The sequence below is a fragment of the Candidozyma haemuli genome, assembly GCF_002926055.2.
Source record: "Candidozyma haemuli strain B11899 chromosome Unknown A_2014730914, whole genome shotgun sequence".
NCBI classification, from domain to species: domain Eukaryota; kingdom Fungi; phylum Ascomycota; class Pichiomycetes; order Serinales; family Metschnikowiaceae; genus Candidozyma; species Candidozyma haemuli.
This window is the reverse complement of record NW_020289906.1, coordinates 1,699,151-1,717,171: the sequence shown is the minus strand read 5'-3', so window position 1 is coordinate 1,717,171 and position 18,021 is coordinate 1,699,151. Positions and strand designations below refer to the sequence as shown.

The following is an 18,021-nucleotide window of genomic DNA, read 5'->3' as shown; positions in this document are numbered from 1 at the left end:
TTTGTGGCTAATGTATGACTTGTTGGGACGGGGTTGGGCCCCGTCTTTGGCCTAGCCTCTCTACTCTTCTCCCTCCCATTTCTTGCACCATCCGTACCACGTCCTTTCTAGACACTTCTTCGGCTTGTCGCTTTCTGACGGCAACGACGATGACGTGCTTGTAGACGCACTACTGGAAGTTTCGGTAGGCTTAGGCTTAGGCTTAAGCGGGTGAGGAAGCTTAGGCTCATCGGGCTCAAGATCGTCTTTGCTAACGAACCGCCAATTGAAACAGTCTCTGCAAGGTGGTTGATCCACACAAGTAGCCGTAGTGTTGTATTTGAGAATGATTTCGTCAATCACTGTATGGATACGGTGGTTTAACAAACTGACGTGCCAGCCATGGTCTGTCACCACATCGTAAACACAAAGCTTTCCCGTATGGCAAGCTGTTTCCATGGCGTATCCTCCAACTGAGCACGACGACGACGCACCATTGCACACGCCCATGAAGATTGGGTCCGCTGTGTTACCAAAATGCCAAATATGCTCCATATGCTTTGGAATGCCTGGCGCCTGAGGAAGGTGAAGCCGCTTTGTGGCCAACATTTCTCCTGGTGCCTCGAATGCAACTACTGGTAGCCCGTATGTCCTACCCAAGAGGGATGCGAGTGCACCGCCTAGGGAATGGCCGGTAACCCAAATGTCAGTGGTCTCTGGGTCGTAAATCTTCGTCACGTTTCGATACAAGTCTAACGCAGCCTGGTAGTATCTATCCTGACGAAGAAGCTCCTTCTCAAGACAGTCCTGGTTACAAGTATACGTCTTTTCGTAACAGTCGCAAACCGTAGTCCACATGTAACCAACTCTGGCACAACAGCACAGGAACAAGAGATTATCGTTAGTCTTGTCGTTACCTGAAGTTTCATCAGAGCCTCCACCTGGGAGACCTGCTCCTGAGGTGCCTTTAATACCAATGACCACGGTTTTGGAATCGTTACTCACGAAGACATGTCCTCGAAGACCATCGTCGAGCCAGCCAAAATTGACATCTGGATTTTCCTCGTCAACGTCCCAAGGGTCGCCAACATCAATCCAGTCCAGCTTCTTCTTCTCATCATCGTCCAAAGGTAACTTAACATATGCATTTGAAGATATGAGAGCGAGCGCCACCACAGAGTCTTTATCCTGGATGTCTGGCAACAACACGTCCTGCTCAGGTTCCCATTCCAATCCGATTCTGTCGAGTTTCTTTGGGTCCCCCTTGACCTCCATGGCATACTGAAGGTACGAGTCTAGGAAATGGGGCGTGTGGCGTTCCTTGAGTCTTCTAAGCCTAGCAGGCTTCAGTGACGGTCTAATCGTCAAGTCCATGGTCCAAGGGTCTTTATCACCCAAAGCACGAGACCATCCTTCTGAACGAAGTACTGAATCAGCATTGTTAGGATCCACTGGCTCGTTCTCAGCGTATAAGCTCTCTGTAAGCTCAGCTAACGTATTCTCGTGTCTCTCCAAGAACTCAGGCGTCACGTCCAAACGCTTATGAACACGGTTATATTTCCCTGTGCCGTGGTGGAAAACGTGCTTGAGCTGAAACAGCGTTGACCTCTCCAAACTTGGAGCTTCTTCTAGTTGATGTAGCTGGTCTGGTTCCGGGCTGTGCCGACTGGGCCAGAAGGTGTAGATGGAGATAAATAGTGCCACTGAGAGGGCCACGTGGGCAATAATGCTAAGGATCAGGAAAGAAGATCTTCTTCGCTGGCGTAGTGGTTGTTTTTCTGAAAGCATGGTAGGTAGATAAGATAACAGAGGTGGACGCTAAGTTGGGTGGATCTTATCGGAGTGCACGCAGCCCAACACGTTGTAAGCTGGGGAATAGGGATGACAGGGGGGGAGTTTAGAAAAAAATAAAATAAAAAAAAAAAAACGAAAAGAACAGGTAGAAACAGCAAATCAATAGAATGTCGATCCTGGCATTCAGTATCACCTGGAATTGCTAAGTTAGCTGATTGGTCTATGTGTATTGTATGGTCTTCATCTTAGGTCTGGTGCAGTGCTGCTTGAAATGGCTGCGAAATGCCTAAATTGTCTATGTGAGCTTCAGCACTTGGGCCCCAGGAGCCTCGTTGCTGGTGAAAATATGCCTCAGCACTACTAGCGCTATGTCCTTGACAGTTTGGGGTTGTTTGCCGGTTTTCTGTTGCTCCACAGCGTAGCTGACACGAAGGATCTTGTTCATTTTAGCCACAACTGAGCCTAGAACGGTAGACGAAAGAACATACCCGTTTTGATGGAACTCGTGGGTGAGAAGCGCTGCAAAGACATCTCCACAGCCGTTGAAAGAGCACCCGATCTCGTCGATATTGACCTTGAAGATATCCACAGCCTGGTCGTTCTTCGATAAGCCAATCGACGCCATTTCACCATCCACAACAAGCGACAGAAGCACCACAGAAGGCACTTTGTATAGTTTGTTAAACTCAAGCAACGCCTTCTTGGCAGCATCCCAACTATCAATCTTTATACCTGTAAGAAGCTCTAACTCAAACTGGTTAGGAGTAACCAAAGAAACAAGTCCCTTCTCAAAGAAAGCCTTATGCACTGGCACGACTTCTTCGGGAACGTATAACCTCCCGTTATCGCCCAAAACAGGATCCACAACCACCAACATATCCGGATTGGCCTTCTTGAGCTTCTCTATATGGTCATATACTACCTCCAACATGCCTGCACTGGGACAGTAGCCGACCAACGACAACTTATACGGATCATTGGGATCCTGGATTGTCTCTAGTCCATTAAAAAGTTTCTCAATCGTCTCTGGATCAGACTTTCTTCCTCCAAATGTGCCATATCCTGGATGGTTCAGGAAGTCTGTGGTATTTATAGCGTCCACATCCCAGCCCAAGAACTGAAGTGGAAAAACAACACTTCTGTTACCCACATATCCATGGGCCACGTGGGACGACACCGATAGGAGCCGTTTGGTGTCTATGATCTCCATGGAGAGTTCCATAGAGGAGGACCAATGCTCGATGGAGAATTAGGCAGCGGCGGCGTATGAAACGCACGTGACTGTCTACCCTAGAAAACCCACCACCTACCAGTAGCCAGACCGTTAGGACAGTTTAGAAACGGTAAAATATATTTAATAAAAATTAGCACCTACCCCAAGTAGCCGTTTTTGTTATACTTTCTTGAATTTTGGAAAATAGGTGTGGTGTACGGGTGTATACGCCAACTCTGCAACGTCGCTCTCTTGTACATCACCAACTAGTCAATACCCAAAACACTACAGCTATCCAATGTCAGCCAAAAAATCAGCCGCATTGAACACTGGCTACCCGATATTTGGCATCAAATTTATCGATAACAAGACCGTTTTGGCCGTGGGTGGCGGTGGCGAAGGCAATAATGGCATTCCTAATAAGATCACCGCTGTGAAGTGCAGTTTGAAAGTTAAAGACAAGGAGAGAAGATTACAGAAATATAGGGAGATCACATTACCGTCCAATGAAGACTCTCCTATGTGTGTGGACGCTGCTGGGGTTGTGGGTGACGATGGTAACAAGAACTCTATCTTTGTTGGTTGCAACCAGTCGTCTGCATTGATCAAGAACATGAACGTGAATAATAACTTGAGGAAGTATGGTTTTACCGATGAGGAGCACTTGAAGTTTTTGGACGCTGTACAGTTTGATAACACGGTTCTGGCCGAGTCAGCGGGCGAGTATCCTAAAATCATCAGCTTGTCTCGTGAAAGCGAGGTGGGTGCTCTAATGACATCGCAGACGCCGTCTGAAGTGTACATTTTCAGACCTGAAAACCTTGAGTTGGTGGCCAAGACCAAGGCTTCTACTTCTGGGGAGATCAAGGACCTACAGGTGAGCCAACACGATGGTGGTAAGTCTGTGTGTCTCGTGACTACTTCCACTGTCGAAGTTATAAACACTCAGAATGGTGTTACTGAAACGGTTTCTTCTGGCAATGGTGACAACAAATCGCTTAAAATATTGGCCAAGTACAACTTGTCGAAATTGCGTTTTGTTTCGGACTCTAATGTCGTGATCGTTGGTGCATTGAAATCCGGCAAAGGCATTGGCATAATATTATATGACGTTGTGAACCACAAGGTGGTCAAGGAGTCCAAATTCACGAAAAAGAGTGGTTTGATAGTGGCAATGGACGTCTCACAGACTCAGAATCTCATTGCGGTAGCAGGAAATGACCTTTACGTCCATATCCTTAGATTGTCCGATCTCAAACTCATCTCCAGCATTCCAAAATTGCATAAGTTCGCTATTACCAGTTTGAGCTTTTCGCCTAGCGGCACGAAATTGGCCTCCGGAAGTGCAGACCAAACCTTGAATGTCATGCCTATTCCTCCTAACTACGCATCTGGCACTTCTATCTTTGGCTTCATCTTCAAGCTCTTGATGTTCTTCTTCGTCATTGGAGCGGGAATTTTTGTTCAACAAGCTCTTCAAGCTGGCCAGCTTGATCAATATATCGACTTGCTTGAACAACATGTTGGTCCTCTCGATCATTATGTGGACCTTTCCAAGAGACACGGGGGTGAGCTCTACAATAAAGCACAAGTATACGGCAAGGTTGCCGTTGACTTATCACAGAAATATGGCAGTGTTTACTATGAGAAAGCACAAGTCTATGGCAAAATTGGATACGAGGTACTCAAAGAGAAGTCGGCGTATGGCCTTGATCTCATTAAGGAAAAGTTAAATCAGGACAAACTCGATGATCAGGAAGACACTAAACAGTTTTTTACTATGACTGACTGGGCCGATAAGCCAGAGGTGCAAACTGAAACGGAAACCACAGCACAAAAGCCCGATGATACCCTTAATGATTTTGTGTCTGAAGTGACCAAAGCAGTCGATGACCTCACTTACGCCGAAGGTGAGATTGATACCGAGTCTATAATCCGTGAAGCCGTCAAACTTGATACTAACACCTTGAACGAGCCTGTATCAAGTCTGGCCGATGTTTCCCATGCCGAAGAATTGAAGAAAGAAGTATCGAGTGAAGCTCCCCAAGCTACTCCTGAAGCTGCTTCTACTAGTCAAGAGCCGGTAGCTGAACCAGTCGTGCCACGGGAAGAACAGGCCGAGGAGACTCCCGAAGCTGTCCAAGAGCCTGAATCAGCTTTAACTGAAGAATCTAGCATTCAGACACCTGCTGCTGAAACTCCAATCCTGGAAACCCCTCCTATTGAAGAATCCATTGAACCCTCCGAAGCCTCATCAGAAGAACCAGAGTCTTTCGCAGGAACTGTCTTGGAGGATGTTGGCGAGGTAGAAGAGCCAACTGATGTTCCAGTTGATGGCGAGGCAGAAGACTTGCCCACCCCAGAAAGTGCCGAGTTTGAGAAGGTGGATCCTGAAGTTGTCATTGAGGAAGAAGTCACACCTGAAGCATCTGTTGTGGAGCAATCGGAGCAACAAGCTGATGGCTCTATCGTCGACAGTGAAGCTGGCCCTGAGCCAACAGAGCCTGAAATTCAACAACCTGAGGTTGCTCTCGAGACCGGGTCTGCCGAAGAATCATCCATCGGTAGCGAAACTGAAACAGTTATTCCTGAGGCCAGCGTTCAGGAAGAAGATATTGTGGAAGAATCCACTGATTCAGTGAACGGTGAAGTCAATTCTGAGACGGCTGAATCCAGTCAAGTTGCCTCTGAAACTGACAGTGTTGTTCCAGTGTCTTCTGAAGTCGTCGTCCTGGAGCCAATTGAAGAACCTATTGCCGAATCTGAGGTCAATAGTGTCCCTGAGGAAACAGAAGAATTGTCATCATCCTTGGAGGAAACAGAACAAACTCCTGAGCCATCTTCTGAATCTGACGACATTTTGAAGTCCATCGAGACTCCTGTAAGCTCCGTCATAGAAAAGGTTGAGGAGTCTGTTGTTGAGCCTGTCGTTGAAAACGTCGTTAAGCCCGTTACTGAAGCTGCTGGCGAGTCTTTTGACTCTGTGACTGAAGCTGCTAGTGAGTCTATCAATTCTATTACCGAGGCTGTTAGTGAGTCTATTGAGTCTGCTACTGAAGCTGCTAGCCAGCCTATTGATTCTGTTGTTGAACCTGTTGTTGAATCAGTCGAGTCTGCTGCTGAGCCTGTTATTGAATCAGTAGCTGAACCAGTTGTCGAATCCGTTGTCGAGCCGGTTGTTGAATCAGTTGTTGAATCAGTTGTTGAACCAGTCATCGAGCCTACTACGGAGTCTGCTGCCGAGCCTATCAAGTCTGCCGAGGAGCCTGTCGAGGAGCCTGTCAAAGCTGCCGAAGAACCGGTACAGGTTTCTGATGAACCTGCCAGCGAACCTGTTCAGCCTGTGAAATCCGTAAAGGAGGCCGCAGAAGCTGTTAAGGACAAGGCAACTGAGGTTATTGACAAGGCACAAAGGAAAGAATCTGTTACTACTTCTACTGTGGCTCCTATTGAAACCCCAGAGACCCCAGCCGCCGAAACGGTCACCCCACTGGAAAGCGAGGACATTGTCTCTTCCGCTTCATCGGTGATCGAGAAGGCGTCTGAATCAGCTGTTGAATCCAGTGACGAAACTGCCTCCACTGCTACCCCACAAACAGTTCAGAGCAGCGAATCTGCCAAAGCTTCACCAGAAGAAAATACCCCAGTGTCCGCTGCGTCTTCTGCACCAGCTGCCTCATCGAGTGTAGCAGCAGACAAGGACGTACCACCACCAGTTGAAGAAGTTTCTTCCGATTCTTCCGCCACTACCATTGCATCCACCGAGGTGCTCAGTGAGGTCTTATCCAAACTCTCATCCGAGGTTAGCAGCATCGATTCATCTGCTACCAAAGCAGCCAACCCCCATGATGAGCTCTAAACATCCAAGCATAATTAATACATAGAACTGTCGGCTGTGAGGTTGCAAAAAAAATACCCATATCAGCATTATGGCAGGTTATCTCCTGCATTGGCGCATCATCGATATGAGTTACTAAGATGGCACCGCGATACGCGATGTGAAAAACCGCTAGAAACCCCAGCCAGAAACTCCATATAAATAGATCTGCTCCTTATGAGTCACAAACATTCGGATCCGTCCGACTGGAAGTCCTCTAGACTACCGAGACTTAGCCAGTTGGACTCGCTCCAGCGATGCTTGATATGTAAAGACTTCCTTAAAGCACCCGTGATCACGTCTTGCAACCACACTTTCTGTTCCCAGTGTATAAGACAACACCTTATGTCTGAAAGTCTGTGTCCTTTGTGTAAAACAGAGCAGTTTGAGAGTAATCTCAAGCGGAACATTCTTCTCGAGGAGATCGTTTCGTGTTATGAGCGGCTACGACCAGAGCTTTTGGAGCAACTACAGGTGCCTCAAGAGTCCACGCCTTCTGAGGCTCCTAAAGAGCCAGAGCCTGAAGTTATAGAGGTTTCAGATGAAGAAGCTCCAAAATCAAAACCTGTGGCGCTGGCGCCCGCTGCCGATAACCTTGTCCAGTGTCCCGTGTGTGCTCAGAGCATGACTGCTGAGTTCCTTCAAAGAAGCCATTTGGACGACTGTCTCAACGGTAAGAGCCCAAAGGTTCCACCTCCACGCGCTGCTCCAACTCCTCAAAAGAGACCAAAAGGGATCTCTTCGTTTTTCCAGCCTCGGAAGCGTCAGGATGTGAATCATTCGTCATTCTACTTCTCCCAGCCAGAGAAGCATCGCCATGAGATCAAGAAGATCCCTAAAATCGACTTTGCATCGCTTGCCACGCCGAAAATCAAGGAGAAGTTGAGCCAGCTTAAACTTCCCACTTCTGGCACGAGGCACCAGCTTGAACTTCGGTATAATCACTACTACGTTTTGCATAATTCCAATCTGGATAGTAACCATCCGGTAAACGACTTGGCCCTTCGTCAGAAGCTTCTACAATGGGAGAAATCACACGCCGCATTCACAGCAAGTGCATCTTCCAACGGACTCTTTGCCGATTCGTTGAGCCACAAGTCTATCACCGATAAGGACTTCCCAGTGGGTCTTTGGCTTGAGAAGTACAAGAAAGCTTACAAACGGTTGATCCGTGCAGCCAGATCGAGCCACGAGAAGAAGGGGAAGGCGGCAGATGACGATAGCAAGAGTCCTAATGGTCAGGCAAATGGAGATGTGGAAGTAGTCCAAGAATGTACGGCTGAAGCCACGCCTGAAAAAGCCAAGGAACCAAGCCCCCAGGAGGGCCCTAAGGAGGGCCCCGAGGAACCTGAGTTTGACTTTTCACAAAGCACCCTTTTTGTGCAAAATCAGTAATCCCCCCATCAAACCATTTTACGTGGTTGCCTTTTCCATGGATATTCCAGTCTCAGACACACCCAAATCCCTCATTGCACTATCTGACGATCCCACCCACGCCAGCAACTCCCAACAAAACCTCACCAAACGGTTTCATGCATCCACGCCAACCGTCATATTCATTCCAACAAATGACGTTTCACTTTTTTAACCACATTCCCATGCGTTTAGTCTGTCAGCTCACTAAACTACCCATTTTGCAGCCATCGCACCAGTTTGGGATAACCGATCCGCGACTTCCTGAGTATGCTCACCCCACTGCATTTCAACACACCAGTTTGATCCTACTACTCATCTTGAGACAGTGCCTATTATTTTTTCTTTTGTTTTTTTGCATACAAACCCCCTGCAAAAGTCCCCTCCATTCCAAACACCCCTCCTTTTCGTCATTTACTCCTGTTATTTTTAAAAAAAAAGAATTACAGTGCTGCCTATATTAGACCTGCTTTAGACCTCATCTTTTGCTGAAAGTCATGATCGATGAGTCGTCGTACTTGACTACGCACGAAACCGCTCTAGCGGTGGTGGCCACTTCGATGAAGAAAGCAAGACTTTCTCTAGATACGCTAGTGATCAACCTGTTTATGGGCGGTTTGCTATTTACTTCGGGCGGTATGCTTCATGGGATGATCACGTCTCATTGCCCAGAGACACTCAGTTCAAACCCAGGGTTTGTGATGTTGTTGCAGGGTCTCGTGTACCCGATTGGGCTTTTTTACGTTGTCATTATGGGTGTGGACCTTTTCAACTCCAATATTTTGTTCTTCCTGGTGGGTGTAGCTCGCAGAGCTGTGAGTGTATTGGACCTACTAATATCGTGGTTTGTGAGCTGGTGGTTTAATTTGGTGGGTAACATTTTCGTGTGCTACATTGTGTGTCACTATTCGAAGGTTACTGCTACGCCGCTTATGATCGAAGGCTCCAAGCTCATTTTACAGGAGAAGGCTGAACTTGCTTTCCATCAGACCCTAATACGAGGCATGGCTGGTAACTTTTTTGTGTGCTTGGGCATATACTTGCAGCTCATGGCTAAGCCTTTGCATGTTAAGTTCCTCATGATGCTTCTACCTGTTTTCACCTTTGTTTCTATGGGGTTCAGTCATTCCATTGCTGATATGTATATGGTCATTGTTGGTTTGATCAACCACAGTCCAGTATCTGTGGGTACTGTCGCGTGGAAAGTGCTTCTACCTTCAACTCTTGGTAATATAATTGGTGGCTCTTTCTTTGGCCTTGTGGTGCCATGGTATCTTCACTTGTTTGTTGTTGAAAGAGATCAGCGCAGACTCCACTTGCCTCTGTACGAGATGAGAGATGAACAGCCAGAATTGAACCAGGACTCCAGAGTTGTTCGTGTTGACCCAAGAGATGAAGAGGAGGCTGAAAGAGAGAACGAACTCGAAGAGGAAAAGAAAGAAGCGGTTCGTGAAGGCGACCTGGATTCTCTTGATAGTTCCAGGTTGGGCGCCGAGCTGAATGCGCCTGTCACTGCGTTGTACAGACCTTCTACTGGAAGATCTACAAGATCTATACGCAGAATGAAGTCTTACAGATCTCCTGCTAACGTCTTCCCTGTTTACGGTATGGATCATCCACGTGAACGTGAAATGTCCATTGCCTCCGGAAGACCTAGCTCCGACCGGTTCTTCGATGCGCCTAATGCTGAAGATGATGATGGTGCAGATTATCTCGGAGATCAACTCCGGCGTACCCTCTCACGCCAGACATCTAAAAGGTCTAAGGATAAAGACCTCGAAGCTCAGTCACTGAACCAATCCTCACCTGACAGAAGACAATCCGTGTCCACCGTTAATATCCCAGGACAACTAAGAAAGTTCTCCTTCAGCAATCGCAGGGCTAATAGGCATGACCTTGATGATCTTAATTCCCGTTTCAACAAGGCTGGTATCACAGAAAGAGCAGCCAATGCTGCGAACGAGGCCGCCGGTACTTCAGACTTTATTGGCCGTGACCGTGCCCAGCCTATGATGATGACCCGCTCCACTTCCACTGTGGGACCCACATCTGTTCCTGAAGAGGACCGTTCAAGCACCCCTACTTCTGTTGGAACAGTGCAGCCATACGATCCCACTCTAGGTCGAAGGCGCGAACCCGACTCAAGTTAGCATTTTATAGCATGATAGATTTCCTTAATCGGTACAATGACCAGAGAGTAGAAAAATAAAGCCTATAATAAACATAAAATAGATATCCGCTGCAAAAACAACAAAAAAATGGACGAGACAGGATTCGAACCAGTGACCTTCTGCTTGCAAGGCAGACGCGCTACCAACTACGCCACACGCCCTAATTTGGAATATGTAAAAACACCGCTTTGTTATTACAGCTTAAATGATAAATCATTTTACACTGATAAATTTATATCAAAATTACTCTTTCTTTTATGTTGAGCATAACGAATTCAGTGCCAGATTTTGGAATTAAGCCCGGTTTTTGTGATTTTACATGCAGTACCTACACATACTTCAGGATGAGCATCGGTTGAATTTTTAGATACTCATCTCACAACTCCAAGACCAAATGAACAAAGCAGCTGACGCCGCATACGTCGACGACGAGTGTCAGTGGGACTCGCTCAACCTTGATCCTCGGATCATCCAGGCTGTGGACCACTTGGGTTTCAAAAACCCCACCCTTATCCAATCAAGTGCCATTCCTTTGGCTCTCGAAGAGAAAAGAGATATCATCGCCAAAGCCAGCACTGGCTCTGGTAAAACTGCCGCTTATATGATCCCAGTTTTGCAGAACATCCTCACGTCTGAACAGGAAAAGTGTGTCAAGAGCATTGTGCTTGTTCCAACCAGAGAGCTTGCTAACCAGGTGGCTCAGTTCACAGAGAAGCTTTTGGTTTACAGTAACCAGAAGATTAGCGTTGTGAACCTTTCAAGCAACATTTCTGACCAAGTGCTTAGATCATTGCTTACCAACAAACCAGACATTTTGGTCGCTACCCCTGCCAAACTTATCCAGGTGCTTCAGGAGAACGTCAACTCCAACCTTATAGATCTCTCCAAGACCAGAAACTTGGTGATTGATGAAGTCGACTTGGTGCTTTCTTACGGATATATGGAGGATTTGGAACAGCTAGAGACATTCTTGCCAGTCAAGACGAATTTGCAGACGTTCTTGATGTCTGCCACGATTAACGATGACCTTAATGAACTTAAAAGCCGGTTTTGCTCCAAGCCAGCTGTACTCAAACTCAACGAAGATAACGCCACAAACGATAAACTTGTTCAGTATTACGCTCGTACCACCGAGTTTGACAAGTTTTTGCTAGCATATGTGATTTACAAGTTGAACTTGATCAAGGGTAAGTCTCTTGTGTTTGTCAACTCCATCGAGCGTGGTTACAGATTGAAATTGTTTTTGGAGCAGTTTGGTATCCGTTGTTGCATTTTGAACAGTGAGTTACCTGTCAACTCTCGTTTGCATATTGTTGATGAGTTCAACAAGAACGTCTATTCTTTGCTTATTGCAACGGACGAGACCAGTGATTTCACCGTTGAAAAGGATGAAGAAGAGGAGGAACAGGAAGAAGAACAAGACACCAAGAAGGAAAAATCTTCTAAGAAATCCAAGGCAAAGAAGGATAAGGAGTATGGTGTCTCTCGAGGAGTCGATTTCAGAAACGTTGCATGTGTACTTAACTTTGACTTGCCAACGACGGCCAGAGCTTATGTGCACCGTATAGGAAGAACTGCCAGAGCTGGAAAAGCTGGTATGGCTTTATCTTTCGTCATTCCTGAGAAGGAGGTTGGAAAGCATAGAGTTGCAACCTTGCCTACTGCCAAGAAGGACGAGAAGGTGCTTAGGAAGATCGTCAAGCAGCAACTGAAGAACGGTCTCGAAATCAACCCATACCAATTCGACATGAAGCAGGTCGAAGGTTTCAGATACAGATCTGAGGATGCATTCAGAGCTGTCACTGGTGTTGCGATCCGTGAAGCTCGTATCGCCGAGTTGAAGAACGAATTGATGAACTCCGACAAGCTTAAAAGATTTTTCGAGGAGAACCCACAAGACTTGGCTTCTTTGAGACACGACAAGGAATTGCATCCAAGCAGAGTTCAGACACAATTGAAGAGAGTGCCTGAATACTTGCTTCCAGCCGCTGCCAGGGCTGGAACAAAGAAAGATCTTGGGTTCATTCCTTTCACGAAAAAGAGCAAAGTCAGAAAGAACAGCAAGAAGAAGGGAGGTCGCAAATCTGACCCGTTGAAGAGAATTAGGTAAACGTGGCTGTGTCGTGTGTATTATGCTATTCTGCTGAGGATCATGTTCCATATCAAGTTTGCAACGCAATTGCTAATGAACATCAACAGCGGAGGGATGAACACAAACATAGCGATCGAAACGAATGGCCAGTAACAGTATGAAATGCTCAAGGCTGTAAGGAAAGTAGAGAAGCTCGGTGAGGGATGGCCCGGCTCGGCAACGTCCCAAACCTTGCCTAATAAATGGAACGTCAACTGGAAAGATGGAGCACCGACCAACTGGTCTATTAATATTCTGTAGAACACCGAATCGACACGGGCCACAAGAGTGTCGATCCATAATGCTGTAAAACAGCCGTTGATGCAGCCCCAGATCATAAACTTGAAGAGCTTATTGAGTGAGAGCCTGCCCTTGTGAAGCTGGTTCAACGACTGGGCCAAGGCAGCCGTCGAGGCACCAAGCAAAGTTGGCGCCAAAAACAGGTATAGCAGCACAAGGCGAGTGTAGCTGGAATATATGATGATGGATGCAAGGACCTCTAGAGCAATATGGATCCATATTTTGCGTTTAGCTGCTGGCGTTAAGCGAGCAGAGCCTTCGGGCTTTTCATATTCAAAGAATGGTTTGTGCTTCAAGTCTGAAAGCTCTATACTTTCGGGCATGAACCACGGCTGGATAGAGACAGACGATATGGAGTATGGTGTTGGAAAAAAAAAAACCTATATGTATATAAAGCAGCGGTATCAACAAATCGCGCATGCACAGTCTAAGTCACACAGACACGGCCCGGCTAGCAAATGGGGATGATTAGATAAGGGTGAAAAAAGGACAAGAAAGGATGAAGGTAGGTTTTGGTTATATTGGACTGGTGAATTTGTTAAGATGACTGAGTGGGCAGAGGTAGGTTTATGGTAGTGGACCTCATTGGAGGTTGAACGCCAAGGCGCCTATTTATGGAGGAGTAGAAGAAAGTAAAACAGGAATCAAATGCATCGGGCATTCAGTGACTGGAAATTCACCTATGGTGAAAGTTCTGTATAACTTGACATCATGGTGTGGCCTTTCATGGCTACTTATCCACTGGTTTCGCAGCCATTACTGCGCCCATGGAGCTACAGAGGCTGTGAGGTTCCACGAAAAGTGTCACAAAAACGGTCCTTGACGTGGCCGTGTAATTGAAGAAGAGATAGTGGGACTGAAAAAATAGTGGTGTTTAAATTGCATCCCGTTGACAGATCTTCAACGTGGGGTGGCTTGGTATCTTGTCTGATAAGCGGTGATTGTGCATCCTATTCTGGCAGTATGGCTTAACCAGACGTAGAGGCACCTCCCCTGCAACGCCTGACAACAGGAGGACCCAAAGAAGTGTGATAAATGGGTGTTCTTGGTAAAAGAAGAAGGGTAGTATTTATGATGCTAGAAATGTGGAATTGTAAGAGAAAGGTGTATGGCAACTTCACATGGCCTCTGGCGGTCGATGGAGACTGTACTATTCACAGCCTCCAATGCCCATATCTCATTGAACCACGAAGGCCAACCAAAAAAGCAAAATAAACGAACAAAGAGATACAGTTATCAAATATAACTAAGATACTGTTTTATTAAATTCTGTTTAATATAAACATACCTGGTCTGACCCTCTTCCATGGCCCTCTTTCCCAGGGCTGTGAGACATTTGGGTGCAAAAAGAGACATGCGATCTTCAGTACACTTACACTCACACAAACAGATCAGACACCAAGGGACCAATAATGGAAGCAGAAAGAGTGGCTTGATGAAGCAAGACGAATAAAGTGAACAAAAATATAAAGAAAGAAAGAGACCTTCAGAGAGTATACTACCTTTTTTTCTTCCCCGCCTTTCTTGAAAGTTCCGTTTGTTTCCTAAAAACTAACCTTACCATCCTCTTCACTTCCTCTTCACTTCCTCCAACTCTTCAGTTTACTGTTTATGGTAGTATCGTTTATTGTCCTGTCCTGCCTGGCTCTAGAATGTTCCTCTTTTCCCCAGCTTCCCGCGGCTCGTTACCATATAAGCTGCTGCGAAAAATTATCAATCCAGATTCGCTTCACTCTACACTGCAATGGTGGTCCACAATCCTAACAACTGGTATGTTTCCTGAAAACTGATCGTTTCACCTTCAGCAAAAAGCTAACTCCAGGCACTGGGTCGACAGAAACTGTCTTCCTTGGACGAAGGAATATCTTGGTAACAACGTCGTCGACACTACCTACGAAGACGATGCATTGAAGCTTGTTGTCACTGAAATCACTACTGTTTCTGGCGACTGTGATGTCACCCAGAGAAAGGGCAAGACTTTGTGTATTTACGATATGAAGCTTCGATTTGCCGTGCTGGGTTCCAAGAAGGACGAGGAGGACAGCTCCTTCACCGGCACCATCGCTTTGGACGAGTTCTTCCACGACCAAGACGACGACGAGTACGTTTTTGTGGTGGAAGGCGACGACACCGCTCATATCAAGAAACACTTGGTTCCTTTGGTGAAAGCTAAACTCGTCAAGTTCCAGGGCGATTTGATTGGCGCCCACGAGAAGGACGTCCAACACTCCTCAGGTCATTAATTGCATTATACACATTAGAAATCTCCGAGCTCAACAGCCGTCAAACCCTTCAGGCACTCCTCTGGCGTGCCTGCTGCCCTCTCGGTTATTTAAATATATCTCAACAGCCCCGTACGTATTCTGATCTTTTGGAATACTGTACCACGGAATAGTACCAGTTTCGATTGTCTTGATAACTTTGTAGTCGTCCACACTGTCGTAAGGAACTCCAGTGCCTGGGTCGAAGTACCGCACTTCTTTTCCTGAGATAAGACAGATCTTCTTGTTGCCGTTGGGAAGGTAGAGACCTGTTGGTGCATCGGTTGTGATCTGGACAACATTCTCTTCCTCTCTGGTCTCTTCTTCCTCTTCTTCTTCGTCCTCCACACGGACGCCAAGTCTGCGGAGCTTCTTGAGGTCATCAAACATGGGGCTTTCTTCAGTGATGTCAGCCACCAGCTGGAAGAGCTCGTCCTCTCTATCATCCTTTGGAGTGGCATATGGATTTTCATTTCTCGACGTGCTTCGAAGAATCGTCTTGACATCTCTGAATCTTCTTGATGCACTCAATACACTCTCTTCACCGAAAAGTGCTATCTTAATTTTCGTCTCAGGAAGCTTCCAGTATCTATCCTCTTCGTCGAAGTTCACTAAGTAAACCAAGTTCCGAGAAACATATTGCACGGGTCCTTCAAAAACCTTTCCATCAGATCTAGCTTTGTAAACGGGAGTAAGACTCTTCTTGGAATCTGGAGAATCTTCCTTTGGTTTTGATTCTGCTTCGGATTCACTTTCCTTCTTGACAGCGGTTTCTTCCTCTTCAACTTTACCAACATCTTCTGAAAAAGTGACCTTCTTTTCTATCTTGACCTTTTCAGAGTCTGCTTCACCATCTACCGGTGTACCGACTGTTTCCGTCTCAGCACCTGGTGTTTGATCCTCTTTCTTGTCACCTTCAGCCAAGGAAGCAGACTTGGTTTCATCGTTCACTGGAGTGCCATCCTTCTGTTCAGCATTAGCGTCAGTGTTTGGTTCAGAAGAACCTCCTTCAACATTATCCTCCTGTTCGGGTTCATCTGCATCCTTCATCTCCACATCTTCTTTCTCGGGAACAGGCTCCTCTGAATCCACAGGCTTTTCAGCTATCGTTTCAGCCTCAACACTGGTCTCTTCCTGTTCTTCAGGCTTCTGAACTTCATCCAAGGTTTCTATTTTGATTTCCTTATCGGATACGGCTTCACCAGGCGAAGATGCTTTAGTTTCAGAATCAGCCACAGAGTCTTCATTTTCACCGCTTGCTTCATCCTGAGCGTCCTGCGCATCTTCCTTTTCGGATTCTTCCTTTTCTGCCCTATGTCTTTCCTCTGCCTCTTTCTCCTGTTCCTCTAACGAACTGATTTCACCCTTGAGACGCAACGATTCGGCAGAGAAATTCGGATCAGTAGCATCAATATTTTCAAACTCTTTAAGACGTTCTTCCTTTAGCTTTCTGCGGGCCTCTCTCTCCTCTTCTAGCTTGCGTTTTCTCTCTGCGCGTTCTTCCTCAAGCTTCTTTCTCCGTTCAGCACGAGCTTCCTCGAGTTTACGCTTCTCTTCTTGTCTGATAGCTTCAAGACGTTCTTTTTCGGCCATTTCTTGCTTGTAGTAAGGGAGCTCTGTATCGACATCACCAGGACGCTTAACATCAGGCTCTTCAGGAACGTTCTTTCTTCTGCGGCCACGACGCTTCTTTTCAAACATATCCTGGACGTGTCTAGCATCCTCAATCTCTTCAAGTGGCGTAACAAAAGAAGCCTTTGATACAAGACGAATGACGTTTCGAAGTTTTGGTCTTTTTTGTTGAAACATCATCTTTTGGCGTTCTTTCTTGACGATTTCCTGTTCCAAGAAAGCGTTCAAAGATAAAATATTCTCTTTCTCGGTTTCCTGAGCTTGAGCAAGACGCTCTTCTTGCGTAGGCTCCCTTTCTTTGACACGTACAATTGGCGTAAGGGCAGCTCTTCTTGTTTCGTCAGCCTTAAGCTTTTGTAGCAAGTCTTCTTTGTTCTTGACTGCTGACTTTCTTGAAGATACTCTACGCTCACCGTTAACTAGAGCAGTTGAAATTGGCTTATGCGTCTTCTTAGGCTTGGGTGTTTCTGTAGCACGCTTCTTGATGGCAGGAATGATAGTCTGCTTCTTCTTTCTCTTCTTGGTTCTTTCCTCCTTCTGAAGCTCTCGTTCACCTTCACTCTCGTCATCTTCGGAAACGGACAAATCAGAATCGGAAAGCATTTCATCCGGATTGGCCTCTGCTTCAGATACATCCTCACCTAGTAGCTGGGCAGCTTCTTTCTGTGGGTCATCTGCAACGTCATCATCTTGTCTTTCTTCTCCTTCTTCGCCTTCTTCACCTTCCTCTTCGTCATCTCCTTCACCTTCCTCCTCCTCGTCTTCTTCTTCCTCAAACTCAGCATCGTTCTCATCCTCTTGGAATAGTAGATGAACATCCTCATCCTCTTCGGTAAGAAACGTTTGCTGGACACCAGAAGCAGCTTCTTCAAGTTCTATAAGTTGCTTCAACCGCGAACCTGCATTGGCTCTACGCCTCCTTGTGGTGGCAAGGCCGTCGTTTGGATCCATAATAAAGAAACACTGGTTACTGAGAGTTGATATTTCGCGAATGCAGTAGCGTAGTAGTAGGAAGACGTGATGGACAGTAAAGGGTCAGAGAGAGGGAAGAAAAGAGAAAAAAAAAAAAAAAAAAGGAAATGATGAATCAATATATTGACTAACTTTTCTATAATGATATTTAATCTTTTTCTCTGTTTCTCGAGGTATGGCAAATAGAAAGCAATGTGTTATGGGTCGTCTAATGGCTGCGAAAAGCTATAAGGACGAGCAAAGCATACATAGCACTACACTTCCCTTAGTATCAACCT

General features: G+C 46.2%; 7 protein-coding genes and 1 non-coding gene across 8 annotated transcripts; 3 read left to right on the top strand and 5 right to left on the bottom strand. All coding sequences in view use genetic code 12, as the record gives it.

Moving 5' to 3' along the window:
* Positions 1 to 60: 60 nt before the first annotated feature.
* On the bottom strand, positions 61 to 1,767 carry ATG15 (triglyceride lipase; the record flags this gene model as incomplete). Its single annotated transcript, XM_025484477.1, has 1 exon — positions 61 to 1,767. One exon carries the CDS (start codon positions 1,765 to 1,767, stop codon positions 61 to 63), a length of 1,707 nt encoding a protein of 568 aa, XP_025342692.1.
* A 301-nt stretch (positions 1,768 to 2,068) lies between these two features.
* On the bottom strand, positions 2,069 to 2,983 carry CXQ85_000742 (putative pyridoxal kinase; the record flags this gene model as incomplete). The annotated part of the gene is made up of 1 exon (XM_025484476.1): positions 2,069 to 2,983. The coding sequence occupies one exon, from the start codon at positions 2,981 to 2,983 to the stop codon at positions 2,069 to 2,071; it is 915 nt and encodes a 304-aa protein (XP_025342691.1).
* A 301-nt stretch (positions 2,984 to 3,284) lies between these two features.
* Positions 3,285 to 6,845, top strand: SEC12 (Sec12p; the record flags this gene model as incomplete). The annotated part of the gene is made up of 1 exon (XM_025484475.1): positions 3,285 to 6,845. The coding sequence occupies one exon, from the start codon at positions 3,285 to 3,287 to the stop codon at positions 6,843 to 6,845; it is 3,561 nt and encodes a 1,186-aa protein (XP_025342690.1).
* Positions 6,846 to 7,208: 363 nt separating this feature from the next.
* On the top strand, positions 7,209 to 12,557 carry CXQ85_000739 (ATP-dependent RNA helicase DBP9; the record flags this gene model as incomplete). The annotated part of the gene is made up of 3 exons (XM_025484474.1): positions 7,209 to 8,215; positions 8,752 to 10,397; positions 10,837 to 12,557. 3 exons carry the CDS (start codon positions 7,209 to 7,211, stop codon positions 12,555 to 12,557), a joined length of 4,374 nt encoding a protein of 1,457 aa, XP_025342689.1.
* Positions 10,536 to 10,608, bottom strand: CXQ85_000740. Its single transcript has one exon. It is a non-coding gene; the product is annotated as a tRNA-Ala (tRNA).
* Positions 12,558 to 12,577: 20 nt separating the features above from the next.
* Positions 12,578 to 13,201, bottom strand: CXQ85_000738 (uncharacterized protein; the record flags this gene model as incomplete). Its single annotated transcript, XM_025484473.1, has 1 exon — positions 12,578 to 13,201. The coding sequence occupies one exon, from the start codon at positions 13,199 to 13,201 to the stop codon at positions 12,578 to 12,580; it is 624 nt and encodes a 207-aa protein (XP_025342688.1).
* Positions 13,202 to 14,622: 1,421 nt separating this feature from the next.
* On the top strand, positions 14,623 to 15,121 carry HCH1 (Hch1p; the record flags this gene model as incomplete). The annotated part of the gene is made up of 2 exons (XM_025484472.1): positions 14,623 to 14,652; positions 14,684 to 15,121. The coding sequence occupies 2 exons, from the start codon at positions 14,623 to 14,625 to the stop codon at positions 15,119 to 15,121; spliced, it is 468 nt and encodes a 155-aa protein (XP_025342687.1).
* Positions 15,122 to 15,151: 30 nt separating this feature from the next.
* Positions 15,152 to 17,722, bottom strand: CXQ85_000736 (uncharacterized protein; the record flags this gene model as incomplete). Its single annotated transcript, XM_025484471.1, has 1 exon — positions 15,152 to 17,722. The coding sequence occupies one exon, from the start codon at positions 17,720 to 17,722 to the stop codon at positions 15,152 to 15,154; it is 2,571 nt and encodes an 856-aa protein (XP_025342686.1).
* Positions 17,723 to 18,021: the final 299 nt, after the last annotated feature.